The following is a 24,466-nucleotide window of genomic DNA, read 5'->3' on the forward strand; positions in this document are numbered from 1 at the left end:
GCCATCCTCCTCCGTGTACGTTATCCCACACTGGCTATGGGGTCAGGCGTTAGGCCTTTCCCTGCTCGTCCCACCCCACCCAAACTGGGCTGCTCCTGTGTCTGGTACAGGTGGTCTGTGTTAATACATGCCCTGGTTATTTTAGAAATGTACCATTTAGTAAATAAACAAACTATCAGGTTTCTAATGGAGTAAAAAGTCTCGTTTTGTCAATACATTTGACCCATCAACTGCGCAACACTTCAAAGAGAATCACAATTTCAAAAGACCGTAATAAAGGTGGTCCATACTCATCCACACTTGAAAGTGCTGACTGTTTGACTGGGGCCACTTGCAGGCAACACCAACAGTCACGGCACCAGTGCAGTGTCTGTCTCAGACTGGAAACGCTTTCAGCAGGGGGGGCCAGGGTCCTGCCTCCTCCTCCTTCCTCGAGACTAGAGAGGATGCAGGTGCTGACGTCTTTCCTCTATTCTCCAGCATCAACGAGACATGCTAACACAACTTTGCCTCTCTAGTCCTGTTTCAGTATTTTGGTTCAATTCATTAATACTGCGAGGCTAGGAAACTCAAAACACACCCCACATCCTGAGCGAGGTCAAGACAAGAGGATGTCCGGCATGCTCTTTCAGGATAACATGACTCCCACCCTCTACTCACAGGCTAAGCCACGAGATAAGCCCACGCGGAGTCTCCAGAGCTCAGAGAAGGGGAGGAGAGGACCCAGGGACCCAGGGTATTGGGGCTGCAGAGAGAAGCCAGCTGGGCTAAAGGGGAGGACACCAAAGACAGGAGGCAGCGGATGCCAGTGGAGCTGGATGCTGCAGGCCGACAGAGGAGGGAGCAGCACACAGTCCTTCAGGGAACAGGGTGCGTCTGGGGTGGTGGAGTGGGCTGCAGCTCTGGTGCTGGGACACGACCCCCAGGGGTCCCTCTACCAAGTTCTCCTGGTCCCATATGAAGGACTGACTGCATATGCTCCCACTTCCCGGCTTCCTTCCATGCAGAGCACGCCTGCGTGGGAGTGCATTCACACCTACTCCTGCCCGCTGGTAGCACCCTCCAGAGGGGGACGGGCAGCCAGTGCAGCCCTCACTCCAGAAAGAATGGGAGGACCACATGGGCCACACTGGATACCTCCTGTCTGGCCCCCAGCACCTGGCTGCCCAGGGCAGCAGGGTCTGATTTGGTCTGGACGCAGCACTGTGCCCAAAGCCTGCCACTCCCTAAGAAGTGTTGAACCCGAGTCCCCTCAACGGAACAGAGCAGCACTGAGCCCACTGCTGCCCCAACACTCGCCCCACAACTTGGCGACACGGTGAGTCCGCCGTGCCTGCCTTGGCACAGGCTACTCAGTCCCTCCCTCCCACTGTGTGACCTGGGGCGTTTGGTCGTTCCTTCGTCTCCACCTGCCTCCTCCACCTGGACTGGGCTTCCTGCTCAGCCCTGAGCCCGGCGTTCCTTTACGCAGCACTGGCCATGCCAGGCTTCGTGGCTGTGCTTGTGTCCCTCTTCCTGTGAGGGAACTTACAAGAGAACATGGCTGTTACCTCATTCTTGGATCCTCAGAGCTCAGCACGGGGCCCTCTGAGAGCAGCTGTCCCACCTTGAACCTCCTAGTGTGAGTGTTGCTAAGTGAACACACAAACGTAGAAACAATGAGAGACTCTTCCCATCTTGTCCTGAAACACTTGAAAAGAACTAGGACAGTAATCACCTGGAGTGATAAAACTCAGGGAAGGAATACAATTTTGATCTTCAAACACTGGAGCCTTGAGCATAAAGCTGCCGAGGAGAGGAGAGCACCAGGGCGGTGTAGGAAGCTGCGACACGTCAGGAAAAGGCAGCAGCCGCCAGAACTCCCCGCAGACCCAGGCACCGGAGGCCCCCAGAGCAGGAGAAGTTCCTGATGAGCAGCTGCAGGTTTCCTTTCTAAGAGGGTGGGTGGAGGGGGCAGGAAGGAGGCATGGCACGGGCTGGGTATGGATGCTCCGCTGGCTCTTCCCTCGGTGACACCCCCACGAAGGCCTCTGTGTGTCACCACAGTCAGAAACTGCAGGGATGAATACCAGGGAGCTGGGGAGGGCACGAGAGCATGTAGCCACTCAGCCCTGTCACATAGACAGCCACAAAAAAACCACAACAAAAAAATCCACAAGGCAACCAAACCAACGCTGACGGCATCAGACCCGCCAATCCGGCCCCAGTGGCCCCTGCTGTCACCCTGAGACTGGGTCGTCTCGCCAAGTGTGGTCTGGTCTAACCTCCACCCCAGAGTGACCCTGGTCTGCGGGAGGCTCCGGCTCGTGACTAAGCAGTCAGAGGTAACTGGTGGTGGCCACTGCTAATCAGAGTTAACGGTGGGGGCCACCTCTAAACAGAGGAGATGGTGGTGGCCGCTGTTGATGCCCAAGTGAATCCTGACTAACCTCCTGATTGAACACACCTCACACACTGGTGAGCCTCAGGTCGCTACTCTTTCAAGGGACTGAAACCCAAATGCCACGCTGACTGTGTGACGCTTCATGGCCGGGCCCAGAGTAAGGTGCTCAGCCAAGCGTTTCAATTTGAAGGTTCGCATCTCATGGCCGATTCCTCACCAGGTGGCCTCCTCCTCGACGTCTGCAGGAACCTGCAGGGTCTGGACTGAATGACACTGCACGGGCATCAGTACAGGCAGACGGGTGAAGAGCAAGGAGCACCGGCCCAAGCGGGACCACGGGCTCCATTCTCACCCCACCGCTGGGCCTCGTCTGCAACACAGGAAGGGTCCAGAGTTGCTGGAGATCAAGCAGGATGGGCCTTGTCCGGACCAAACACCACTCCCTGCAGCTGCAGCCTGTGTCAGCCTATCTCAGCCTGGGCCGACGGGGGAGAGGCGGCTCGGGGGAGACTCAGAACAGCCGCCTCATGTGTCCCAGACCCTCGGGCCTGTGCTCCGTCACTGTCGCCAATGAATACCTCTTTTGTAGTATGTACCAGGCACCATGCTAGGTCCTTGGGTTACAGGAAGGAAAAAAAAAGAGACCAAGCTCCTTGCCCCATGCGCTTGCAGTCTAGTAACAGCATACCGAAAAGAGAAACCTGTTAACTGCTGTTGGCTGTCAGGGCGGCAGGGGCAGGCACAGTGGCCACTCAGGGCTGAGTGGGGCAGGCAGGCCCGGGAGTGGCCGGCATCGGCAGTGGAGGAGACTCGAGCCCAGAGAAGGTGAGGCGCCCTCAGCTTCCTGCCTGGCGCTCACACCTGGCCCACCGCTTCTCCCTGTCCTCTGGGCACACTGGCACGGGCCTGTCAACTTTCCTCACAGAGGGCTCTGAGCCCAGAACCCTACAGACACAGGTGGAATGTCTTCACGAAGTCTCTGCAGGCAGGGCAGGTCCCCTCCTGAGCGCCAGAGCACGCCGTTCAGGGACTTCTGTGTTCTGGGCAAGCCGGGAGGGGAGAGACAAGGACTAGCCCGTGTTCCCACCTAACAGGGCCTGTGCCTGGGGAGCTGCTGACCTCCAGACGGCTGCCAGGAGCCCTGCTCTGCACATGCCGTCTGGGGGCCCCGGCCAGCATCCCAGCGTGAGACACCTTAAACATGGCGACTTTCTGGGGAGGAAAGCCGAGGTTAAGAAGCTGGGATCCGGAAAGAAGCCACCCAGGTGCAGGGCATACAACAGGAGGGCACGCTGCGTGACCCACGTTTGAACAGGGCTCTGCGGACCACGGGGAGGGACTCTGGTCCCTACCTGCCCCGCCCTGGCCCCTCTGGTGGCACTGACCCCGCTGTGGCAAGGAGCAGGCAGAGGCCCCACGGTGGCCAGAGGCCCCCTTCCCAGCAGAGGACGTTCACTTTTGAGTTCACATAGCCTTCCTCAAAATGCCCATCTACTATCTGTCCTGGGCCCTAAGGCCACTGCTGCACTCTCAGTGTCCTGAGAGTTGGGCCCAAACTGAAGAAAAGTCTCAGACTCTCCCAGCAAAACCCATTTTCCACATGCCCCCCTCACCCGGTGAGCTCCCTCCCCTGGGGACACAGTGAGGCCCAGTTTCCTGTCACCTCTGGCTGGCCTCTGGTCTCTCAAGAGGCAAACCAAGACCAATTCACAGAGCTGCTGGCCTCTGGCCTCCTCGTGGACTGGCGGGGACAGCCGGGTTCTGCGCTGGGGGACAGAGCCACCTGGACTCACCTGTGCATCATCAGAACGCCTGCAAGGCATGCCACGCTCTTCACGTCACTCCCTTCAAAGCTACCACTTTTCTCCCCACTTAAAGGGCTGCTGAACTGTCTAAAGGATTTCACGGCCAATTAGTAATAAAACCCATCCCAACAACAAAACCCAGAAGAGCAAAGTTCTGGGCCCTGCGCTCCAAGCCCTTCCTATACCTGCTGCCCGTCTTGCCTGAGCCGGACCAGGAGGCAGCACTTCACAGACGTGCCCCCCGGCATCTCTGGTGTTGCTCACGGAGCCACACGAGGTCCATGAATCCCACGGTCACCAAGCATCACTCACTGAGCAAGAACTGCTGGGAGAAGGTGTTCCAGGGACAGTTTCCATGGCAATGGTAACTTGTTCATTCTGCACAGAGGGAAATTTTTCTTTTAAGCATCATCTTCTCTAGGTTTTTGGAGCAGTATGCTGTGAAAGCGCTCACAGTTGTTCTTCTGAAAGTTTCAGTCATGTTTCTTAAGTTTTCTGCACAGGTCTTCACTTTTGGAAATGAAAAGGACAGTTTGAGGACAAGGCCTGTCATTAAAGAATGCTGTCTTGGTTCCCCCGATGTGCCTGACCTAGATGAGCGGGAAGTCAACCTAACTAGGAGATAAGCCTTATTTTCAGGAATAAGAAAACATTCTGGGTGTCAGGTAAATAAAAACAGTAGCATGGCCCCGCCAGGTATCTTATCTCACTTCTGGGGATTCAAAAAAATATGGCTTTGTCTCAAGTGACTCAAGTACTCTAGAATATTCTCTTTCAAAATTCACTGTATGAAGAATAAAAATGCTCTATCCTGAGGGTACAGTATCTCAAGGAAGGACACGGGTCCTTTAGTAATGGATGAGATTTCACATTTTAACCTCAGTAAAGGTAACACTATCTATGCTGCCACTAAAATCAAACCTGTACTGTTGGAGCCCTTTAAATATGACCAGTTCAGATGACTTCTGCAGGTGAACACTGGTGCTAAAGATAGCATTGTTCATTGGGTCAGTAACATACTAAAATACAGAGATAGCTTATGACAGATGAGTAATCAGAGAAATTAAACTCCTTTAAGAGAACTCTGTATTCCGTTTGTCCTTTAGAGCATGAAGTTCCAGGAAGGTGAAAAGGACCTGCTCTGTTGTTAGGTCACAGGGCGTTCACCCCACCACCCTTCCCTGAGCCCCGACTCAGGCCCACCGGTCTGGCCTCCCCCGACCACAGGGCCCTCCCGCCGGGCCCCCTTCTCCTGGCCTCCCCCAGCACCGTCTCAGGGCTCAGCGCTGGTCCTCTCCTCTGCTCCTCTTACTCGCTGAGGGCTCTGGGGTCTTCCCCCCAGTCACTACCTATACCTAAAGGTACCTCAAACTGCGTCTACACCTGCTCTCTCACCCCTAAACTCTCCCACAACTTGCTCCATTCCATGGACAGCAACCCTGTACTTTCTACTGCTCTGGCCAAAAAAAAAAAGGGACAACCATTCTGGCTCTTTCTCACCCACTTGCAATCAGGAGCAAATGGACTCTTATTTCAAAACATACCTAGAATCCAACCACTGTCTTGCCAGGACAGCACCACCTCTCACCTCATTACTGCCGACAGCCTGCAAATGGCTTTTCTGGCCTTTTTGCAATACAGCTGCCAAAACAAGCATCTGAAAGCCTGAGGCCACTCCTCTTCCATCCGAAACCCCACTCCCCATCTCCCGTCTCAGAGCAGACACACTGGTGTGGCCTCTGAGGCCCAGGTGGGCATTCTGACCCCCACCACTCTGCTCCAGGCCACGGTGCACTCTGGCCTCAGCCAGACACAGACTCGGGTGCCTCCCTTGCAGCCACGTCTTGGCTAAAGCACCTCATCCTCACCCGTCACCCATTTAACATGGCACCACTCAAACCCCGGGACCTCTGGATCCTTACCCTGCGCTGATTTTCCTCGTGCCATTGACCCCTTTGTTCTGTACTAGACACTTAATCACTGTTTACTGACTGCTGCCCTATTAGGACATAAACTTTAAGAGGTCAGGGATGCATCCCAAACACCTACACCACCTCCCTGCCTGTGTAGATGGAAAGCACTGACGACCTTGTGTCCAGACTGTCATCTGGACCACCACAGACAAGCCCAGAACCCACAGCCATCAGTGTCACAGCATTCCCACGAGACCGAGACGTCAAACTGACCGATGACCTCAGTATCCTCTCTGCGTAATCATGCAGCAGCTGGGAAAAGGCTGTGGGTCTAATTCATGTCCTGAATCACAATGAACAAGAGAGGAAAATTACATACTTCTTGGAGAACAGACCCAGAACAGCCAAGGCCTGGCGTTTCTCCACGCAGGGGCACACGTGACTCCCGAGGGTGAGGCAGACAGCCACGCCCCACTCCCATCCAGCTCTGGTCGCCATGTGGGCCGTCTTCTCCCTTCAGTGCCTTTGGGGAAAGAAGATGCTAGAAATGACAAAATATTAGGATCCACAATAAGGAAAAAGTGGCCTGGCCTTCACATGCTTTCCATTTGCTTTTGTTCAAGGTGGTGGTGGAGGCAAAAACACATACTTTTAGTCACTGCCTTAATCTGAGTCTTAAATACAGCATCAGGAGACAAAGCAAGATTTTACTGAGAAAAAGTGAATTTTTAATTATCTTGTGAATCTACTTAGAAAAACACACAAGCAATGTTCACAACTATAAATTTAAACCTTTTGCACTAAAAAAAAAAAAAAAAAACACAAAACATCAAACACAAAACCACAGGCATGAACTGTAAACCTGTATTAATTATCAACTAGTCTTAAAGTTAATTCTTAGTAGTAACTCAATATTTTCCTCCTTGGCAATTTTAATGTTTTAGCACCAAATAATCTCCCACAGAGGTACTCATAAAAACTCTGGTTGCCAGTGTAAGGAGATGCTTCTGTAGCACTACACACACGCACACCGTCCACTCTCACACCCGCACAGACAGGAGGCCCGTGGAGACGGGTGTCACACGCTGACTTCAGGCAATGGAAAGGAGACAGAGGGCACGCGTGTCACACGTCTTTAATGTAGTGCATTCGTAGAAAAAAGGCCAGCTTTCGCTCCCAGGCGTGCGCTCGTCCTTAGACTTTAATATCATGATTTAGAAGATGCAGACGTTATTGCCTAAATATTATTCTATACATTTCCATCAGTGTTCAGGAAAACACTTTAAATTGCTACTTAATTTACACCATAATTACTGGGTTACAGCTTTAGCTCATTGGCAATTTTGGAAGCGATATTTTTGAAAGCTATGGACGTCCCTGATATCCGCTTAAACCGGACCCCGTTCAGAGACAGTCTTGGCAGCTTGCACACCTCCATCTCCCACTGCACGAGGTTCTCCGCGTGCCCATCGCCGTGGACACAGAAGAGTAAGAAGCGCTCTCTCTGCTCATAGTCGCAGTTATTGGCGTCCAGCACTTTGCGGATTTCCCGCATCATGTCATTGGGATCCATGGAACTAGTGGTTTTCATGCTCCAGGTGAAGCGCAGGGAACGAGGTTTCGCTTCTTTGTTTTCCTCCTTTTGCTCGGCAGACACGTTGCGACTGAAATGCACAGTGGCAGGTTTATTCTTAACGGCACAGGAAACCCCGCCTTCTCTACTCTAGCTCACTCAATGCAGCACGATAAACGATTCCTGGGTGGCTCCTGCAGAGGCTCACCGTTGGTAATCAGTTCCTTCTCTGAGAAGCATTCATCTATCTATCCATTCTCCCATCCCATCATAAGCCAGGACACAAAAAATCTACCTGGCTGAAAAATCTTCACCAGTCATCTGGTGAAAATTAAGAAAATAATTTGTTAAACAGAATCCTTGGGAGTCAGGCAAGGTAGACAGTGATCTGAGCACATCTCCAAGAGCCCAGCCCTTGTCATCTGGGCTGGCTGCAGGCGGCAAGGCCCATCACAGCCCGTCACAGGCCCAGCTCAGGGAGGTGGCGTTAGCAGGCCAGCCTCCAGTTCTGCCCCGCCTGGCTGCTTTTCCCACCAGTTTTTAAAAATTCAACTCATCATAACCTCCACTGTCACTGTTATTCAGGACAATCAGTGACAAGAGAGTTTAAAATCACTTTCCCTGTAAATGGCCCCAGTTGCTAAACAGAGCTGGGTGGCAGGTGGGCCATTCTCTCAGACCCCTACGAAAACCTCAGCATTTTTCCTTCTATTCTGTTCATTTAAACTTCTAATACATCACAGTTAAATAATTCTTACTACTGAAACAGGAAAGTGACATGTTGAGACTAATTTGCTGCTGAGCACTAAAATGACTGGTCTAAATGCAAACCCTACAGACTCACAAAGTGCAGGCTGCGGCCCCAGGCACGGCTCTCTGAGGAACTCCAACAGGCGCCTACCAGGTCTGCTCCGCAGCATTTAATCATTACTGCCGGGAACCGCTACTTACGTTCTCCTGTGTGTTTCTGGAGGTCTCAATTAGGATGGTGAATACCTATCACTCTCGATCATTAAAACCTCCCAGTGTATGTGTTAATACACTCAATCCTTTGGCAAATTCATCAGCGCTAAGGGTGGGCTATGGGTTTTACTGTGTACGTAGCCCTCCCTGTCATCCACCTGCTAGGAGAATATGCAGTTTGGTTCACATCTACCAAAACTGTTTGAAAGCTTCTTAAGTATAAAGTGCTGTTAAATATGACATAGGTTATAAAAAAAAAAGCAAAAGCACTCAGAGCTGGGGTCAGGGACACAGCCGCAGCACAGGTGAGGAGCGGGCAGTCTGCTAGAGTCGCAGAGAGGCAGAGCCCGCCTCGCGGGAGGACTGAGAAAAGGGACAGGAAGGGCAGGGGTGGGGAGCAGCGTCTGAGGAGAGCTATGAAGAGCCTGGGGACTTTCAACAACAAGATGGAGGTGGTTTAAGCCTGCCTGCTGAGCAGAGGCAATCTAAGGCAGGCAAGGAGGTATGGAGGCACAGAATGCGTCCCGAGCCCCTGATCCTCAGCACATCAGGAACAAGGGTCTGTCCTGCCCCTACCCCGGGGCTAGAAACAAACTCAAGGCAGCTAGACCTGCTCCAGGGCAGGCTGGGGGTGCTGCCTGGCTCTCGCCCCAGACTTCTGCTCAGCTGAGGAGGTTGTGTGTGGGGGAAACTGAAGCTGCTGAGGCCACACAGGGCCTCGTGTGGACACGCTCGATCAGGCGATGGGGCCACCGCAGGCTTCCATTCAGGGAAGTCATATGACCAGAGTTGTGCCTCAGGAAGAAAGCTAACAAGGACCTCAAACAGCACGGTGGTGACCGGTATAAAAAAGGGCCCAAGTGGAAGAAATCTAGAGTCCTGAGTCCATCTGGTCACTCTCTCTGCAGCCAAATCCATGCACTGACAGCTAAACAAAACTTAAAAGCAAAACCCACTCAACCACATAATCATTCTTTTTTCATTTTTTTGGCTGTACTGCATGGCTTGTGGGATCTTAGTTCCCCGAACAGGGAATGAATTCAGGCTGTTGGCAGTGAAAGTTCAGGGTCCTAACCACTGGACCTCCTGGGAATGCCCCACATAGTTATTATATATATACATATTCGAGTGGTTAGGACTCAGTGTTTTTACTGCTGGGGCCACGGTTGGAGTTCAATCCCTGTTCTGGGAACTAAGATCCCACAAGCCACGTTGCAAGGCCAAAAAAAAAAAAAAAGAAGAACATTCTCCTGAATATTCTGCTTTCCTTCCTCGAGACCAGAACTAGGCCAGGAGTATTCACATGTCGACAGTGCTGCCACAGACTCCCGGGCCTCAGGGGCGCGCAGGCAGGAGGAATGGCACCTTAACACCTAAACACTAGCGTGAACCCGACGGGGCTGGGCGGCGTGCAGGCGGCGGCACCGCAGCGCCCTCGCGTGGCCGCCAGGCACCAGCACACACGCTTCCTGACCACAGACTGCTGCCCGCCCTAAGCAACCCCACGTGGAGCAAGGATATGACGCAGAACGTTCGAAAAGTGTTGCCTCCACCACAGAAATGAAGTAAATACCTATAAAATATTTTAAGTAAAAATCATTTCCCTCACCTGGAGCCCTCATATCTCCCGTTCCTCTCATATTCAGTTGGAAGCCTCAATGAATAGAAGGCAGAAGCACAGAGAAGTGGGAAAGAGAAAAGAAATCTTACACACCAGAACACGACCAACCCCAATATAAACACAGACATTATAAAACGAACCCGAAGTACTTTTTGGTCACCTGCTGAGCTCATTACAATTCTTACTCTCGTAGGTGTGACTGAGCCAAAAACCATCTGTGTGCCCACAAAGGCTGTGCAGGAGGCAGGCTGCACATCTGCTTCATATACACAACAGGTATTCCTGCCCAGTTCTGGAATCTCTGCACATGCATGGCTTTCTAGTGGAGTTATTCTGACTTTTTAATCACTCCCCAAAGTATGTGCTTAGTCACTCAGTCGTGTCCGACTCTTTGTGACCCTATGAACAGGAGCCCACCAGGCTCCTCTGTCCATGGGATTCTCCAGGCAAGAATACTGGAGTGGGTTGCCATTTCCATCTCCAGCCCCAAAGTACAGTGCGTTTCCAATTACATCATCAGAGTGGAAAGAAGGAAGGAAGAAAGCACTCTTCCTGTGGTTTCTGACAAAGAACTCCCGTGAATAAAGCCTCTCTGTGACCCACTTGTGGCATCTCAGGTAAACCCATGGCCTGGCCTCTGGGGAGCTGAGAGGCGCGGGCACAACAAGGCTGCAATGGCCACTTTCCCCTGAAGGGCGTGTGTCCTGAGAGTGTGAGCAATGCCCCTGGTCTCTTGACTGTCACATCACAAAATATCCACCTAATAAGAGTAACATTTACTAGAATAAGACATACTTTCTTCAGAGGTTGGTGGAAAGTGCCTTTTAGATACAAAACTATTTACAACTCTTAGCTTTTCCCTAATGCAATCCTCCATGAAATTAAAAAAAAATTAAAAAATCAACACAATTACCACTTACCTTTTGCATGCCTGGGGCTAATCATTAATTGCATATTGTTACTGAACATCTCATTCTTCCAACAGAAGCATGCTAAGTGTTATTAGTATGAAGACAGAATTATTTGGGTGCTAAACAATTCTACCAAAGGAAGAAAATGCACAGAGCATGCGTAGGCCTCTTGTTACATGGGTGCAACAGTCCCTTTTAAGATGCCTGACAGAGTTAATCTCTTTCTCTCCAATTTCCTTTCAAAGAAATAAGTATTTAGTTCTCAGCAGAAAGTTTAGTTTTCAAGGAAAAAAACAGGGCTACAAAGCCAAACCTGATGTTAATTGCAGGAGCCATTTTGGGGTGAGGATTGAAAAAAAAATGTGTATATATAAATCCTACCTTTTGATAAACCTGAATGACATGTTTCTAAAAGAAATTAAGCCAAAAAAAAAAAAAATTAACAAAAATGACTTGCACAAGTTAAATAGTTAATTACAGATAGAATAAAACCAGCAAGTAAAACAGGGCTCCTCTCTTGCCCAATGAACAATGAAAACAATGACATCTGATGAAAAAGTAAAATTATCACAAACAACTGTCTTTTAAATATAAAAAAATACAAAAAAATAATAAGAAAAAACCTAGCAGTAAATATTGACAGTATCTACAATTAACATTTCTTAAGGTTCTTCAGATGGGTACACCTTAAGATAATAAAATTCAACATCTTGTATTAAAGAAAAGCTATTTTCAATGTACTAGAAATAAAATAACATTTCTCAATTTTCTTCAAAATATCTTTGAACAAAAAATATCACCTTATTCAGAAACATTAAAAATGTCATTATAAAATGTTTATTCATGAAGAGAATCAATACGTATCACAGTGACTCGATATAAATCACTTTTTAAGGAGAGGAAAAAAAAAGTCATCGGAGATTTTTTTTTTTCCCTTCCAGTTTTGATATAATTGACATACAGCACTGTAATAAGCTTCTGGGAGTTTAAAATGAAGTAGACTTTTTAAAGCTTTTATACCAAAATGATAGAAAATTAAATGACAACATTGGGAGTTTCATTTTTAAGTAATACAACTGAAAGAGCTGTATTTAAAAGAACTGACTCTGCTTGTTAAAAAATTTAAGGAGATGTTTAGGTTGTACTGAACTGAATTTGACCAAGGAAAACTTCCAGCTGTGGCTCAGGCCTGTATGATCACACGATAAGCATTCCTGGGTGAATGCGTCCTGGGCTTGTAAAACTACTGATATTTCTAAATCTCAGATCTGTGGCAGCACAGGAAGTACCCATAAGTATTTTGCTGTGACTGAATTAATAGTTTTCTTTTTGTTGTTTTATTTTTCTCTAATTTGGGATGACTTTGGCGCTGCTTCAGATACCTACCAATTTGAAAAGTACGTAACCACTGGAGATAACCAGCATCTACTCCATGCTCACATCAACAGTAGTACACTTTGGATTACACACAGTAGGAAAGATGCCTGTGAAAACTGATTAAAAGGTCTTTAAGACCTATTTTCATTTCCAATTTTTCTACCTGAGAAAAGTCAAGGGGACTGCTCAGGAGTCATAGGACTTATTTTAACTTGTCCTCTCACAAACCCTTGAGGGATTAAAGAGGAGGAAGTCTCGGGGGCACAGGGCCCCGCGCGTGCACCCGGGCTGTCCCGCCTGCAGGGAACGGACTCTCTAAAGCACTCACACTGTCCAGTGCGCAGCCGGGGGCAGAGGGCGAGCTCGGACACCAGGCCCTGTTCTGCCACATCCCGGCAGGTCTCCCCTGAGGCATTCGTGTGCCCACACCTGAGCCTTTCAGGCATTAGCACTTTGATCAGCTCAATTATTAGGGGCGGATAAGATGCTGCTGCAGCAGCAAGGACGCTGGCTGCTTTTAAGAATTAACTGACTACAACAGAAGTACAGCACCGCGGGAGGCTCCAAGTCTGCCTGCAAACTAATGAACAAGACTTTCTGAAAAAACTTGGGGGTGGAAATCATAGTTAGATGACCCTCTCTAGAATATTTTTAACAAGGGGCCCCAGCCTTCAATTTCAATTCAAATACATAAAATAAACAATTAGAAAATGAGGGAAAAGGACTCACATCCACAACAGCCCTTCACTGTTCCCTCCCAGGGACACTATGTGGTGGGGATCAAGGGCCTCTCCTGGAAGCATGGACCTGACTCAGCATTCTTCTACCGTGGGATCTTGAACACGTGCCTTAGTCTCTCTGAATCTTACCTCCAGTTTCTTCTATAAAACTGGAGTAATGTGTACTCCACGGGGTAGACTGTGGAGATTAAATGTGTGCGAGAGAATGTATGTGTGTATACGCACATACACAGGTATATAAAACAAGTATCTCCATATCGATAAATGTACAGACATCTATTTGTTAGCACATAATAAGTTATTTGATGTACTGTGGCTGATATTGCTTTTATCAATGATAGAATTCAAGACAAAAGAAAAAGAACACAAAGGAGACAAATAAATACAAGGATTTTAATGATGTGCAAGGCTTTATTTAAAGAGCCCATCTGAGACCAAAACCTAAGGACACAAAGCTGATCATCCTGCGACCGGAGCTTAGACAGTGTACCTGACTGCCACACCCCCTCTTTGCGCTGGGGCACCAGAAGGCAAAATACCAGTTGATACTAAGCAGCCTAGTCTCTGAGGAAGGAGCTAAGGCACAGGGAGGCTTGGGAGAGCCCCTGGAATGACCCTGAAAGGAAGCAATGCATTATTCTGGGGCCATCAGACTCTCCTTGGGTTGAACTCATTGTCTCTCCTGCTGCTCACAAATGGGTGCCTCGAATCTGGCAAGGCCCCTTGGACCACTCTGCTCTTTAGCCCATCCTGGAATGGGAGGTCTCAGCAAAAGGGCTACGAAGAGAATGAGAGAGTAGGCCAGAAACTTTTTATTCCTCTGACCTCTAGTCAGTTGCCAGTGGGTATCTGAAGTCCTCCTTAATCTGGTATTCAACATCCTGACAATGAACAGATAATCTAGGGAAAGACAGCTTAATGTGATTTGTCTGAATTATTTTTTATTTTTGATGTGGACCATTTTTAAAGTCTTTACTGAATTTGTTACTATGTTTTTGTCTCACAATTTGTCTTTTTGGCCCTGAGCATGTGGGGTCTTAGGTCCCCAACCAGGGATTGAATCCTCACCCCCTGCATTGGAAGGTGAAGTGTTAATCACTAGACTGCCAGGAAAGTCCCATTTTGTCTAAGTTTTAGATGGCTGATTTAAAATAACATTACTGGAGGCATTAAGGAGACTGCCAAGTGATATCCAGCTTACAGTTAAGTAACAAAGATGGAATGGAACACATCAGCAGGATAATGCACCACAGGGAATGCAGAGAAGTGCGGAATGAGGAGGGCATCTATCATTCCAGACGCTGGGAAGGCCCCACCACTGTCCTGTGAGGGTCTCTAACAGGCAAATCTGCAGAACACCTGGAGAAGAGACTACTGCACAGAGAGGCTCCAGTACAAAGGATTTCCTCCAGGTATACGGGAACTGCAGGGGGTGGAGGCTCCCTGCGAGTGGCCCTGGCTTAAGGTGCCCTCGCTTTCTTGAGCGCAGTGCGCCATGCTGTCTTCTCTCTGTCCTCTCGTAGCGGCCAATGTTTCCAGGCTTAGCAACCTCTAGACTAGCTTCTGCAAGGAAAGCGCCTTAGAGGTCTCCCAAGGCCCCAGCTGACAGTCAACTGGACAAACAAAAGATTTCATACATGACCAGATAATAGTTCTTCCTGGGGATAAAGCAGGGATTTTATCTCCAAAACTACACAACAGAAGAATGCGGCTTTGTTCTCGTTATGCCTGAGGCCAACAGAGAGCAATGTCCAGATCTAAGCTCCCAGGAACTTAGTGCTCCTCCATGACACTGGGATGAAATGAGAAAAGAGGCACTGTGTCTCCCCTCTGTGTCTACAGGGGGTCAGACCACACAGTTTTCCTCAGTGGCAGCTTGCAGGGCACCAGCCGCTGGACGACAGCAGATCTGGGGTTTTGCTAAATTGCAGTGCACGCGCCATGTGGAGAGGTGTATGATTAACAGAAATGGTAATTAAGGAACAACAATTTCCCAAGCGCTAGAGAACTTTCAGTGTTGTGAAAGGACTCGGGGCTCTATAATTTCTCTTTTAAAAGGTTTTAGAAGTACAGAGTTAGATATACAAACCAGAAAAATGTGAGCTAAAGGCAGAATGAAAAGCATCTGGGCAGTGGCTTCACATAATGGAGGGGAAAACATTTCTCCTTTTGCCCTTGTGTTTGCTCCAACCAACCAGTACCACCTGGCACTTACCTCCTTGTGAGTTTGGAAGTTAATTTACTAAAAAGATTAGTGGAGCCTCGGCTTCGAGTCTGCGACAACGGTGTGGCTTCATGGGACAGGCTGGGCGAGGCAGGTGGGCCATTGTACGTGGCTGTGCGCCGCTCCCGGGGCTGACCGTGGAAAGTGCTACGACTGGCAGTGCCTCTTGGGAACCGGGTTCGATCTGGGGTGGTGCTGCTGCTAATACTGTGTGTTGAAGCGACCGGAGCTCTCTGGTCAGGAATAGTGCTAGAAGACCAGCAAATGACAGATTCTTAGATCCCTGTTCACAAAATCCTGGCTTCGTAGCAAACAGGGCACACAAACATTTATAGTCATAATATACCTTTGATATAGAGTAGAAATAACCAGTATATAAATCCAGATCCAACGGGTATTTTATAGGACTTAAGAGCAAAAGGTAAGTTAAATGGCCAAGGGTACCAAAGGAATAGTACACAGTGAAACAACACCTTATGGAGTTGAAGGGGACAATACGTACATATTTTCAAGGACAAGATTAATGCAGGGAAATTCTAGAACAAAGAACAGCTAACTCAAGCTTCTTTTCCTTTGCTTCCCTCTCAAATTGCTTACATGCAGAGAACCCTGCCAATACAAAAGAAACAAAGGCTATGCAGGTGAAACTGAAGAACAGGCAACTAAAAAGTTTCGGAAGCACAAAAATGGCGTAAGTATTGTAAAATCCCACATGCTGAAAGCAACTTGGAGAAAAAGGGGAATGTCTTACATCCTTTATAGTATGAAGAGGCATGAAAATACAAAGATGACCAGGGACACCATGAGACAGGATGTGCGTAACTAAAACCACACACAGGAAGGACACTTTGTGGACAACTGGAACAAAACCTTAGACTGTAATATCCACAGCACAAAATTAAGAAGCAGTGGGTACACATTAGTTTCACAAGGAATGTGCATTTTTCTTACATAGCCTTGAAGTTATCTCCTTCACTGTCTATTGGAGGTAACATCATCTTGGGGTGCCCAGAGGCTGACATGGACATCGACTTCTGATGTCTCAGCCGACAGGTGGAAGATGTCTTACAAACAGAGGCAGGGCTAGCTGCGTAAGCGAACATTTCTGTCAGGCTGGGAGGGGGTTTGGGTTCAGGCAGAGGCAGAAACAACAGTATGATGGACCAGTGACAAAAAGAGCAACCTGTTGTTCAAAGCACATTACCTTCCTCCCCAAACCATCTCATTTCTGTCAAAGAACAAAAATCTCTTAAACTCGTTTTGGGGATTCTGGAGCAATTGCTAATCTGTATCTGCTTTTTAAAAACCAGTAATTTTTAAAAGTTTATTAGTTTTAAAGAAAAGAAAGTAACACTGTACATGTCTGAATATTTATGTGAGTGATGATGATCTCCGAGCTATGCGTAAAATAAAGCTTATCTTAAAAGATATCTCCATTCAAATCAAAGCGAATCTGTAATACGTACACTGTGCTCTCAACCTGTTCCCAAGCACACTGTCATACATTAAATGGACTGGAAAAATTACGGCTATGGTAGTAACTAGTTGTACTTATCAAAGTATCCTATGTTATCAAACCATTCCTACTCAAAGCACACTGACTTCTTTATAAAAAACACTCACAATTCTTAAGAGGTCAACAAAGCCCCATTTTTTCAAGGTGGGAAAACTAATAAGAGCAAATTAACTGTTTACAGACAGAGAAAGAGCGACACAAGCGACCACACACCAGCAGTCCCACCAGGCACAGCTACAGGACACAGCGACCCAGGGCTTCTCTCTCTCTTAACGCCAGCACAGCCATCACGTCCGTGCAATTTCAAAGGGAGCAGTTAAGGATAATCAGGGATTTAGAATTCTGACCATACTCTTTCAGTGCCTCTCTGCAGAAATCCTCTCAAAGCCTGAAACCTAGAAAACATCAGGTTTTCCCCTCACACCCGACATACAGAGCAGCTGGATCTTCCTGTTGGTGTCAGCCCCTCACAGCACTTCACTGGGCTCGCGCCTCCCCACCTGAGGGTCCCTGCGCAGAGCTTCGTCTCTCTCCCAGGCCCAGACCTCAGCCACCTGTCTTCACTGCTCTCCAATCTCACACTTTCCCGTCTGTCCACCATACAGCTGTGAACTTCCTAAAACACACACCTGACCTCGTCCTTGTCGCTTATCTGCTTTTAACCTTGGAAAAGCACACGGCCTCTTCAGGATAAAGTTCAGACTCCTCACCCTGGCCCTGAGCCGCATCCTCAGGCACCCGTCTGGCTGCGACCCTGCCACCTCTCTGGGCTTGACCTTCCACTGTTACTTCCCAGAATTTGACTTTCTGGCACATCAGATGACCTGCCGTCTCTTGGTCATGCATCAGGTCAAAGAACTTTTGCAGGAGCTAGTCTCTGTGTCTGGAAAGCTGACATCTTTCTCTTTTCATCAGATTTCACCTCCGAAGTTATCCCTCCACGAAGGCTGCACCAGTGCCCTCTCTCACCAGGAGTTACCCCTTTCCCTCTGTGTATTCAGTGACAGCACCTGCTGTGCACACCCCACTGCACTGCAGTGACTCGTCTCTTGTGTGCTCTGGAAACACGGCCTGCAGCCTCAGTGTGACCCCACATTGTATGTGCAAGACCATGTGGACAGGTGCTCTGCAGTCAGCAGTATGCCTCAGATAGAGCAGGTGCTCAAGAATATTCAATAACTGAGAAGGAACATTAGTGAGGTGAGCCACTGGAATTCCAGCAGTCCCAATAATGGAGGAGACAGGTCTGTGCAACAAACTACTCAAGAAGATCTGCTTGCCCTGTGTCTTTGACAACCCTGCCCTCTGACTTGGGTGTGACATGAATACAGTCACAGAACTGTACAAACACCTTATAAAAGATAAACACGGATTCGCTTTTTTGTCTCTGACACTTTTTTCCCTTTGGCACCTGAATTCTGTTTTGGGAGAAATAGGTTCTTGGTCTCCGTCTCCCCATGTCGCTGACTCCCTGCTGGATTTTCCTGCTATCCTGGCCAGTGACAGATTTAGAGATGGGCAGGCCACAGCCAAACCAACACTGCCCCAGGGCTTCTGCTTGAGCAGAGCTGAGTGTGGGACAACATCAAGGCGGATGTTGCTGAGCCCACCAAGGAACTCCTGCAGAAGCAGCAAAACTAGGAGACAAACCCTGACTCTATCCCCTGGACTTTTTCACTTACAAGAATTCATAGATGCCCTTTAATTTAAATTAAATTTGGACTGAGTTTCTGCCACCTCAACGTAAGAGTCTTAAGTGATTCAACTATGTGAAGAAATGTTTTGTTGTTTCCAATATGCACATATAGACATACGCACACAGAGATACATACACGTTTACTTTACTAAGTTACAGATAAATAACTTTACCAGCTGGGCCACCAGGAAGTCCTACAGATAAATGCAACTGTCCTTTGTGCTCTATTATCTGTTCAGAGCAGCTCAAGGGTCAACATGCTTTATTCCCCTGCCCAGCAGCTGACATTCTCTTGCCCAAATTAGGACCTAGGATCAGTAAGTGCACTAAAAAAAGCAGCAGAAGAGGTGGTAGGGGTTACCTGGCATGTTCTCTGGAGAATATATAAATGGTCCCAAAGACTCAGACGAGGAAATTGGCTTTAGTCAGAATCCCGAACAGGGAGAGGCTCAGTCTATTCGCCCTGAGCTATCCCCCTGGCTGGAGAGTGCAGGCAAGATTACGTGAACAAGTACTCTGCAGCAAAAAACTGACCTTCCTTAGAGTCAGAGACCTTCTTAAAAAGGAAGTGCAAATTGATATATTCAACTATAAATTATTCAATTTTTGGCATAATCTTAAAAGCAATGAAACGAATTATTTCTTTAGAAATTTAATCATGTCATATCACAAGCTCCACAAAGCAAACAACAAAACAGATTTTTTTTTGAACTCTCAAAGCAGGCCTAGGACTTCAAATTAGGAATCAGTAAACTCAAGAAATGTTTGTGGAATTTCATGTTTGTACAAATTCACAAAAGTTCTATTTACAACAAACAACCCCAACTCACAATGGGCTGCATCAAGTTGGTTGTTGTGAAAAAGCTGGACAAAATTTTTTCCTCAGAAATGTGGCAAAAAGGCTGGTTATGTTCCACAGACTATCCCACAAAAATTTACACAAACAAAACAGTAGTTGCATCATATTTTTAGCAGTTCTGGGTCCAAGGAAAAAAAAATCATTATTTAAAGAAATAGCACTAGTTCTTAAAATTCAAATTGTGTGAAGTTCCTATTGATCTTTTGACTTTATATCTAAATATGTCTAATATGACTTTTATTCCATATTGAAATATTCCAATATGAAACATTTTGGATGCTTTATGCAAAGCATACTCAGTGATTGGGCAAAAGCAGAATTAAAAATAAAATCCAAAGATACATGTGTTAACTGTGATAAAATCTTCTTTGCTCATCTACTTTTTATTAGCCGTGGTCATTCTTATGTTGGAATTCTGTAACAACACTCACGTATTTAAGAAAAAAGTCAAACATACTAAAGGCTAAAACAGGAATTCATGTCTTTCTTCCAGAAGTTAACATAGATCCAGGCATCCTGTACCTCACTAGTATTTTAGTCAAGGAATAAGATGTGTGTGTGTGTGTGTGTGTGTGTGTATATCTATAGGAGAGGAAAAAGCAACAATCTTCCAAAGAAGTCATCTGTGCACAGAGAAGGCTCTGTGAATAATTTATGACTCAAGCATCTATTTTAAGGGTGGAAAAATTGTCACACTTAATGTCTTCCTTAACTGAAAGTAAAAAAAAAATATGACCACTAGTTTGGAACTCAAACCTCCAATATTTTTCCATTAATTTTTCAATTCATTTATAAGATACAAAAACAAAATCCAGGTATTATTAAAATTATGTGCCCCGTTTTGTGTGGCAGGAGGCTGTTTACTAAGATAAAGACAACACTTTCAGAAGGAGAGCACTTAAATAACTGACGCCAACAGAGCAACAAGGCCCAGGTTTGGATAAGGAGGGGGCAGCCCCACTGAGGAAGGTATCTGCAGGTAGAAACCAGGTAATGACTCCAAAGAAATCAAGAGTATTCTTAAAACTGTCTCCAAGGAGTGAACTGTGTAGCTGCACGAGAGGAGAATCAGAGGAGCCATGTGCACAAACCCAAGTCGAGGGAGCAGAGAGATTGCGGTCATAACAGCCTTTTAAAGCAAAGTCTGACTCTACCTCAGAGAGCTGTATATTCTAAAGTTCAAGAGGAATCTGAGAGAGCAGTTCAACAATTTAGAAGAATTTTTAAAAAACAATAGTCATGAAACAACATTCTTCTAGTTCTACAGATTAAAATCCGTAACAGAAATGTCTGGGAACTCCCCGATGATCCAAGGGTTAGGCCTTGGCGCTTTCACTGCAGGGACCCAGGATCAATCGTGGCTCCTGTGGAGCCAAAAGAAAAAGAAAGAAACTTCTGTCTAATTAAGTCTTCTATTGGTATCCCCTACTCAGTCCCCTAATCTACAAGCAATTTGATAGATTTGAGAAAGCAACTGTAATAAAAGAAAATTTACTGAAGAACAGACTATTAAAAAAATAAACATACCAATCATTAATCTGTAAGTTATCTAGCCCAGTGGCTCTACTCAAGTTATTAGGAGAGAACAAGCATAGACAGGACTCAAAGACAGAATACCAAGATGTAAATATTTCTAAAAAGTCACTGAAAAAATGAATGAATGTAATTTCACAGAACAAGCTTTTCCCCTCATGTCAATTCAAACATAAGTGGTCTGTGCAAGAGGGGAATGACAAAATAGTCTGGTTTTAAGGATAAAAATGATAGATAGGTTGTTATAGAAGTTAGTGATCAAACATTTCATTTGACTAGTGAGATCTAAGGACAGAAACTTTACAGTGCAATTTCAGAAAGTAAATGTCAGAAAAAGAAGAAAAACAATTTTGATGCTACACATGAGAATGTGCTATGACCAAATAATGTTCAAGCTGAGAGGCCAGGGGACAATGAACGATGATGTGAATTTATTTTATGGATTTCTATTTCAGAACTTTTCTACTCACTTTATCTCATCATTCTGAATTTAGTTTTATACTACTCTTCCAAAACAGAAGAAGGAAAACCATACCCATTTGAGAAATCTTTTCTATACCGAATATATTTAGCTGCTCTGCCAAGCCAACGTTCTCCTCTCTTTTCTCTCCACCCAAACTGAACTCTACTGCATGGTTGCTGGATCTACTTAATCCTACTTTTCTTATTTTGAAACCCCTAGAAAGGGGTCTGTATGATCTGATTCCTTACTGATATATTACTGTTAGTATTTTAAAATCATGCTTATTCAATCTAAGACTGCCTCTCTACCAGATTAAAATCATTGAGAAGACTGAACTCTCCATTTCTCTGGATATTCAAGTGTGTCTCTTTTAAGGTGAAGACTACCTTTACAGTGTTACTTGTCTACCCGGCCCTTCTGGCACACTGCTGACCTATAACAGATGGCTCACCCACCCCATCTGGTGCTCCATGCCCCTGAGGCGTGGCTCCCTGTCTCAGGTCATCATCCTTCCCCGCTTCCAGTCTTGGTTCAAGATATTCACGTGCACAAAGCAAACTCCATTTCCCTGTTCATAGTTCTACAATTAAAGCACAGCTTACCACCTATTTCACCTGGGAAAGCTCCCTGGTTTAACTCAACCCTTCCAATCATCATACCCAGCCCCCCGAGAATAGGCTCTGGACCAGGAGAGGAATTTGGAATTCTAGGATCTCACTAGAACTGCATTTAAATTTAACTTACCATTAGAGAATACTTACCACTATTATTTGAATTTTGATTATAAAAACTAAGAAGTAAATACCATCCTTCCATTTCTCTTGGGAAAAACACATTTTCTTGCAAACAGGTCAAATTCCATACCTGTTTTCTTTGCCATTCTGGATTACTGAATGTCTATCAGCTGTAGTTCTTTCACTGCAAACGTAAGTATTCCGTCGCGTCATTCCACCAGATGCCGTATTACTCTATTTAAAAAAAAGGGCATTTTGGTTTTAAACGATTTATTAAGTATAATACAACAGGGGAAAAAAGTCCTATTTAAATAAACATAAGTACTTAGTCTTTAAATAAACCTGAATTATTAATGGGCTTCCCAGGTGGCTCAGTGGTAAAGAATCCACATGCCAATGCAGGAGATGCAGGTTTGAGAAGGTCCCCTGGAGAAGGAAATGGCAACCCACTCCAGTATTCTTGCTAGGGAAATCCCATGGACAGAGGAGCCCAAAGGCCTACAGTCCAAGGGGTCACAAAAGAGTCAGACAAGACTTAGCAACTAAACAACAACAAAGTATTAACAGCACTAGGCACTAGATCAGAAGAGAAGACAAAGGCAGCAACCTCTACCCTCTTTCCTACCTTCCAGTACTTCTGCAATAATGAAAAATGGCTATGGAAAAGTGACTTTGAAAAGCTGGCTACAATAATCTACAGAGTAATAACTCATGGATTATTTAAAATGAAGAAGGAAGGTAGAGAAATGAAGAAGGAAGGTAGAGAAATTCACTTTTTAAAAGGTAATAATTTCAAATTAAAACATTAAAAAGCACAGATTATAAGGTAAATATACAAATGAAACAAAAATTTAAAAATATAAGAATTAACACTGCAAAACTATTAGAAAAAAAATTTTAAAAATAAATAAATAAAACAGATAAATCTGCATGATCTTGGATCTGACAAGAGATTCAGATATGTCACACAGGGCAAAGGAGAGAATAGACATTTTTCCAACGAAGGCCTACTAACAGCCAATAACCATATGAAAAGATGCTGAATACCACTGGTCATTTAGGAAATGCAAATCAAATCCACAATGAGATACCACTTCACATGCACTAGGAGAGGTACAATCAAAAAAAAAAAACAAACTAGAAAATAACAAATACGGCAAGAATGTGGAGAAACAAGGACGTGAATATGTAAGGACGTAAAAAAGTGCAGCTGTGGTACACAAACTTATACACAAATGCTTATATCAACATTATTTATAATAACCAAAGGGTAGGAACACACTCAATGTCCATCGACAGATAAGGAGATAAACTGTGGCATATAAAAAGGAATGAATTCATCCAACAACTTGGATGAAACTTGACAATATTATGGTGAGTGAAGGAAGTCAGACACAAAAGGCTTGTGTAAGTGCACGTATATGAAATGTCCAGAAGAGGCACATCTACCAGGAGAGAAAGAGGTTAGTGGCTGCAGGGGCTGGAGGAGGGTGGACTGGGGAGGAACTCCTCAATGAGCACAGGGCGTTCTGCGGTGTTTGCGAACTAGAGAGGCAGAGGCTGAACGTGCACCAGATGTGCCAAATAAATGCTTCAAATGGTTAACTGTATGTAGGGGAACTTTACGTGAACTTCACATCAATTTTTAAAAGTTAAATACTTTCAAAATTTTAAAAAAAAGGAGAACAAAAGTCACGGCACAACTTTTATTAGATAATTTAAAAAAAAGATTAAAAGGAGCCACCTTTACCACAGCATGAGCAGGTCGTGTATAAGGAAACTGAAGACAAATGGGAGAAAATTAAAGCAACATACTTTTTTCCTTTATAAATAAATATGAGTGGCTAATAATGCTTGGGATATATTTTCAAAAGAGGATGTGCTGATGAGTAGAGCCAAAGGAACAGACGTTATGAAGGCAAGGAACAAGTTTCTTTAAGGCTGGATTTAAACTGCAGGGCTATGGAATGACGATTGAAGTCGAAATAAAAAGCCTTTCCATACAGTGTTTATTCCGATGAAGCACAAGGTCAGCGGACAGAGCAGACAAGACTCTCCGGGCTCCTGTATGAGCCCCTCCCCAGGACAGGACAAGGGAGCTGCACAAATATGGGATCCTGACTCTGGGGTTTCTTTAGGGTTGGAGGAAGGCTGT

The 24,466-nt window shown here is 46.1% G+C and overlaps 1 protein-coding gene across 14 annotated transcripts in view; it reads right to left on the minus strand.

Annotated features, from left to right (window-relative positions):
* Nucleotides 1-6,806: 6,806 nt before the first annotated feature.
* MARK3 (microtubule affinity regulating kinase 3) overlaps nucleotides 6,807-24,466 on the minus strand; it is a 116,149-nt gene continuing 98,489 nt past the window's right edge. For 5 of the 14 annotated variants that reach the window (XM_086362777.1, XM_086362774.1, XM_086362782.1 and 2 more), the window contains 5 exons: nucleotides 22,442-22,545; nucleotides 15,502-15,759; nucleotides 11,551-11,577; nucleotides 10,247-10,291; nucleotides 6,807-7,765 (listed from right to left, as the gene is read on the minus strand). In XM_086362777.1, coding sequence (XP_086218903.1) covers nucleotides 7,420-7,765; nucleotides 10,247-10,291; nucleotides 11,551-11,577; nucleotides 15,502-15,759; nucleotides 22,442-22,545 — 780 coding nt within the window. In that variant the 3' untranslated portion in view covers nucleotides 6,807-7,419. Of the gene's footprint in view, nucleotides 7,766-10,246; nucleotides 10,292-11,550; nucleotides 11,578-15,501; nucleotides 15,760-16,461; nucleotides 16,624-22,441; nucleotides 22,546-24,466 lie in introns of all 14 variants that reach the window. The other 9 variants (XM_086362780.1, XM_086362776.1, XM_086362785.1 and 6 more) reach the window with 4 other exon arrangements.

Source organism: Bos grunniens, chromosome 21 (assembly GCF_055505025.1).
Source record: "Bos grunniens cultivar Pamir isolate PY7600 chromosome 21, Bosgru_T2T1.0, whole genome shotgun sequence".
Taxonomy (NCBI): Eukaryota; Metazoa; Chordata; class Mammalia; order Artiodactyla; family Bovidae; genus Bos; species Bos grunniens.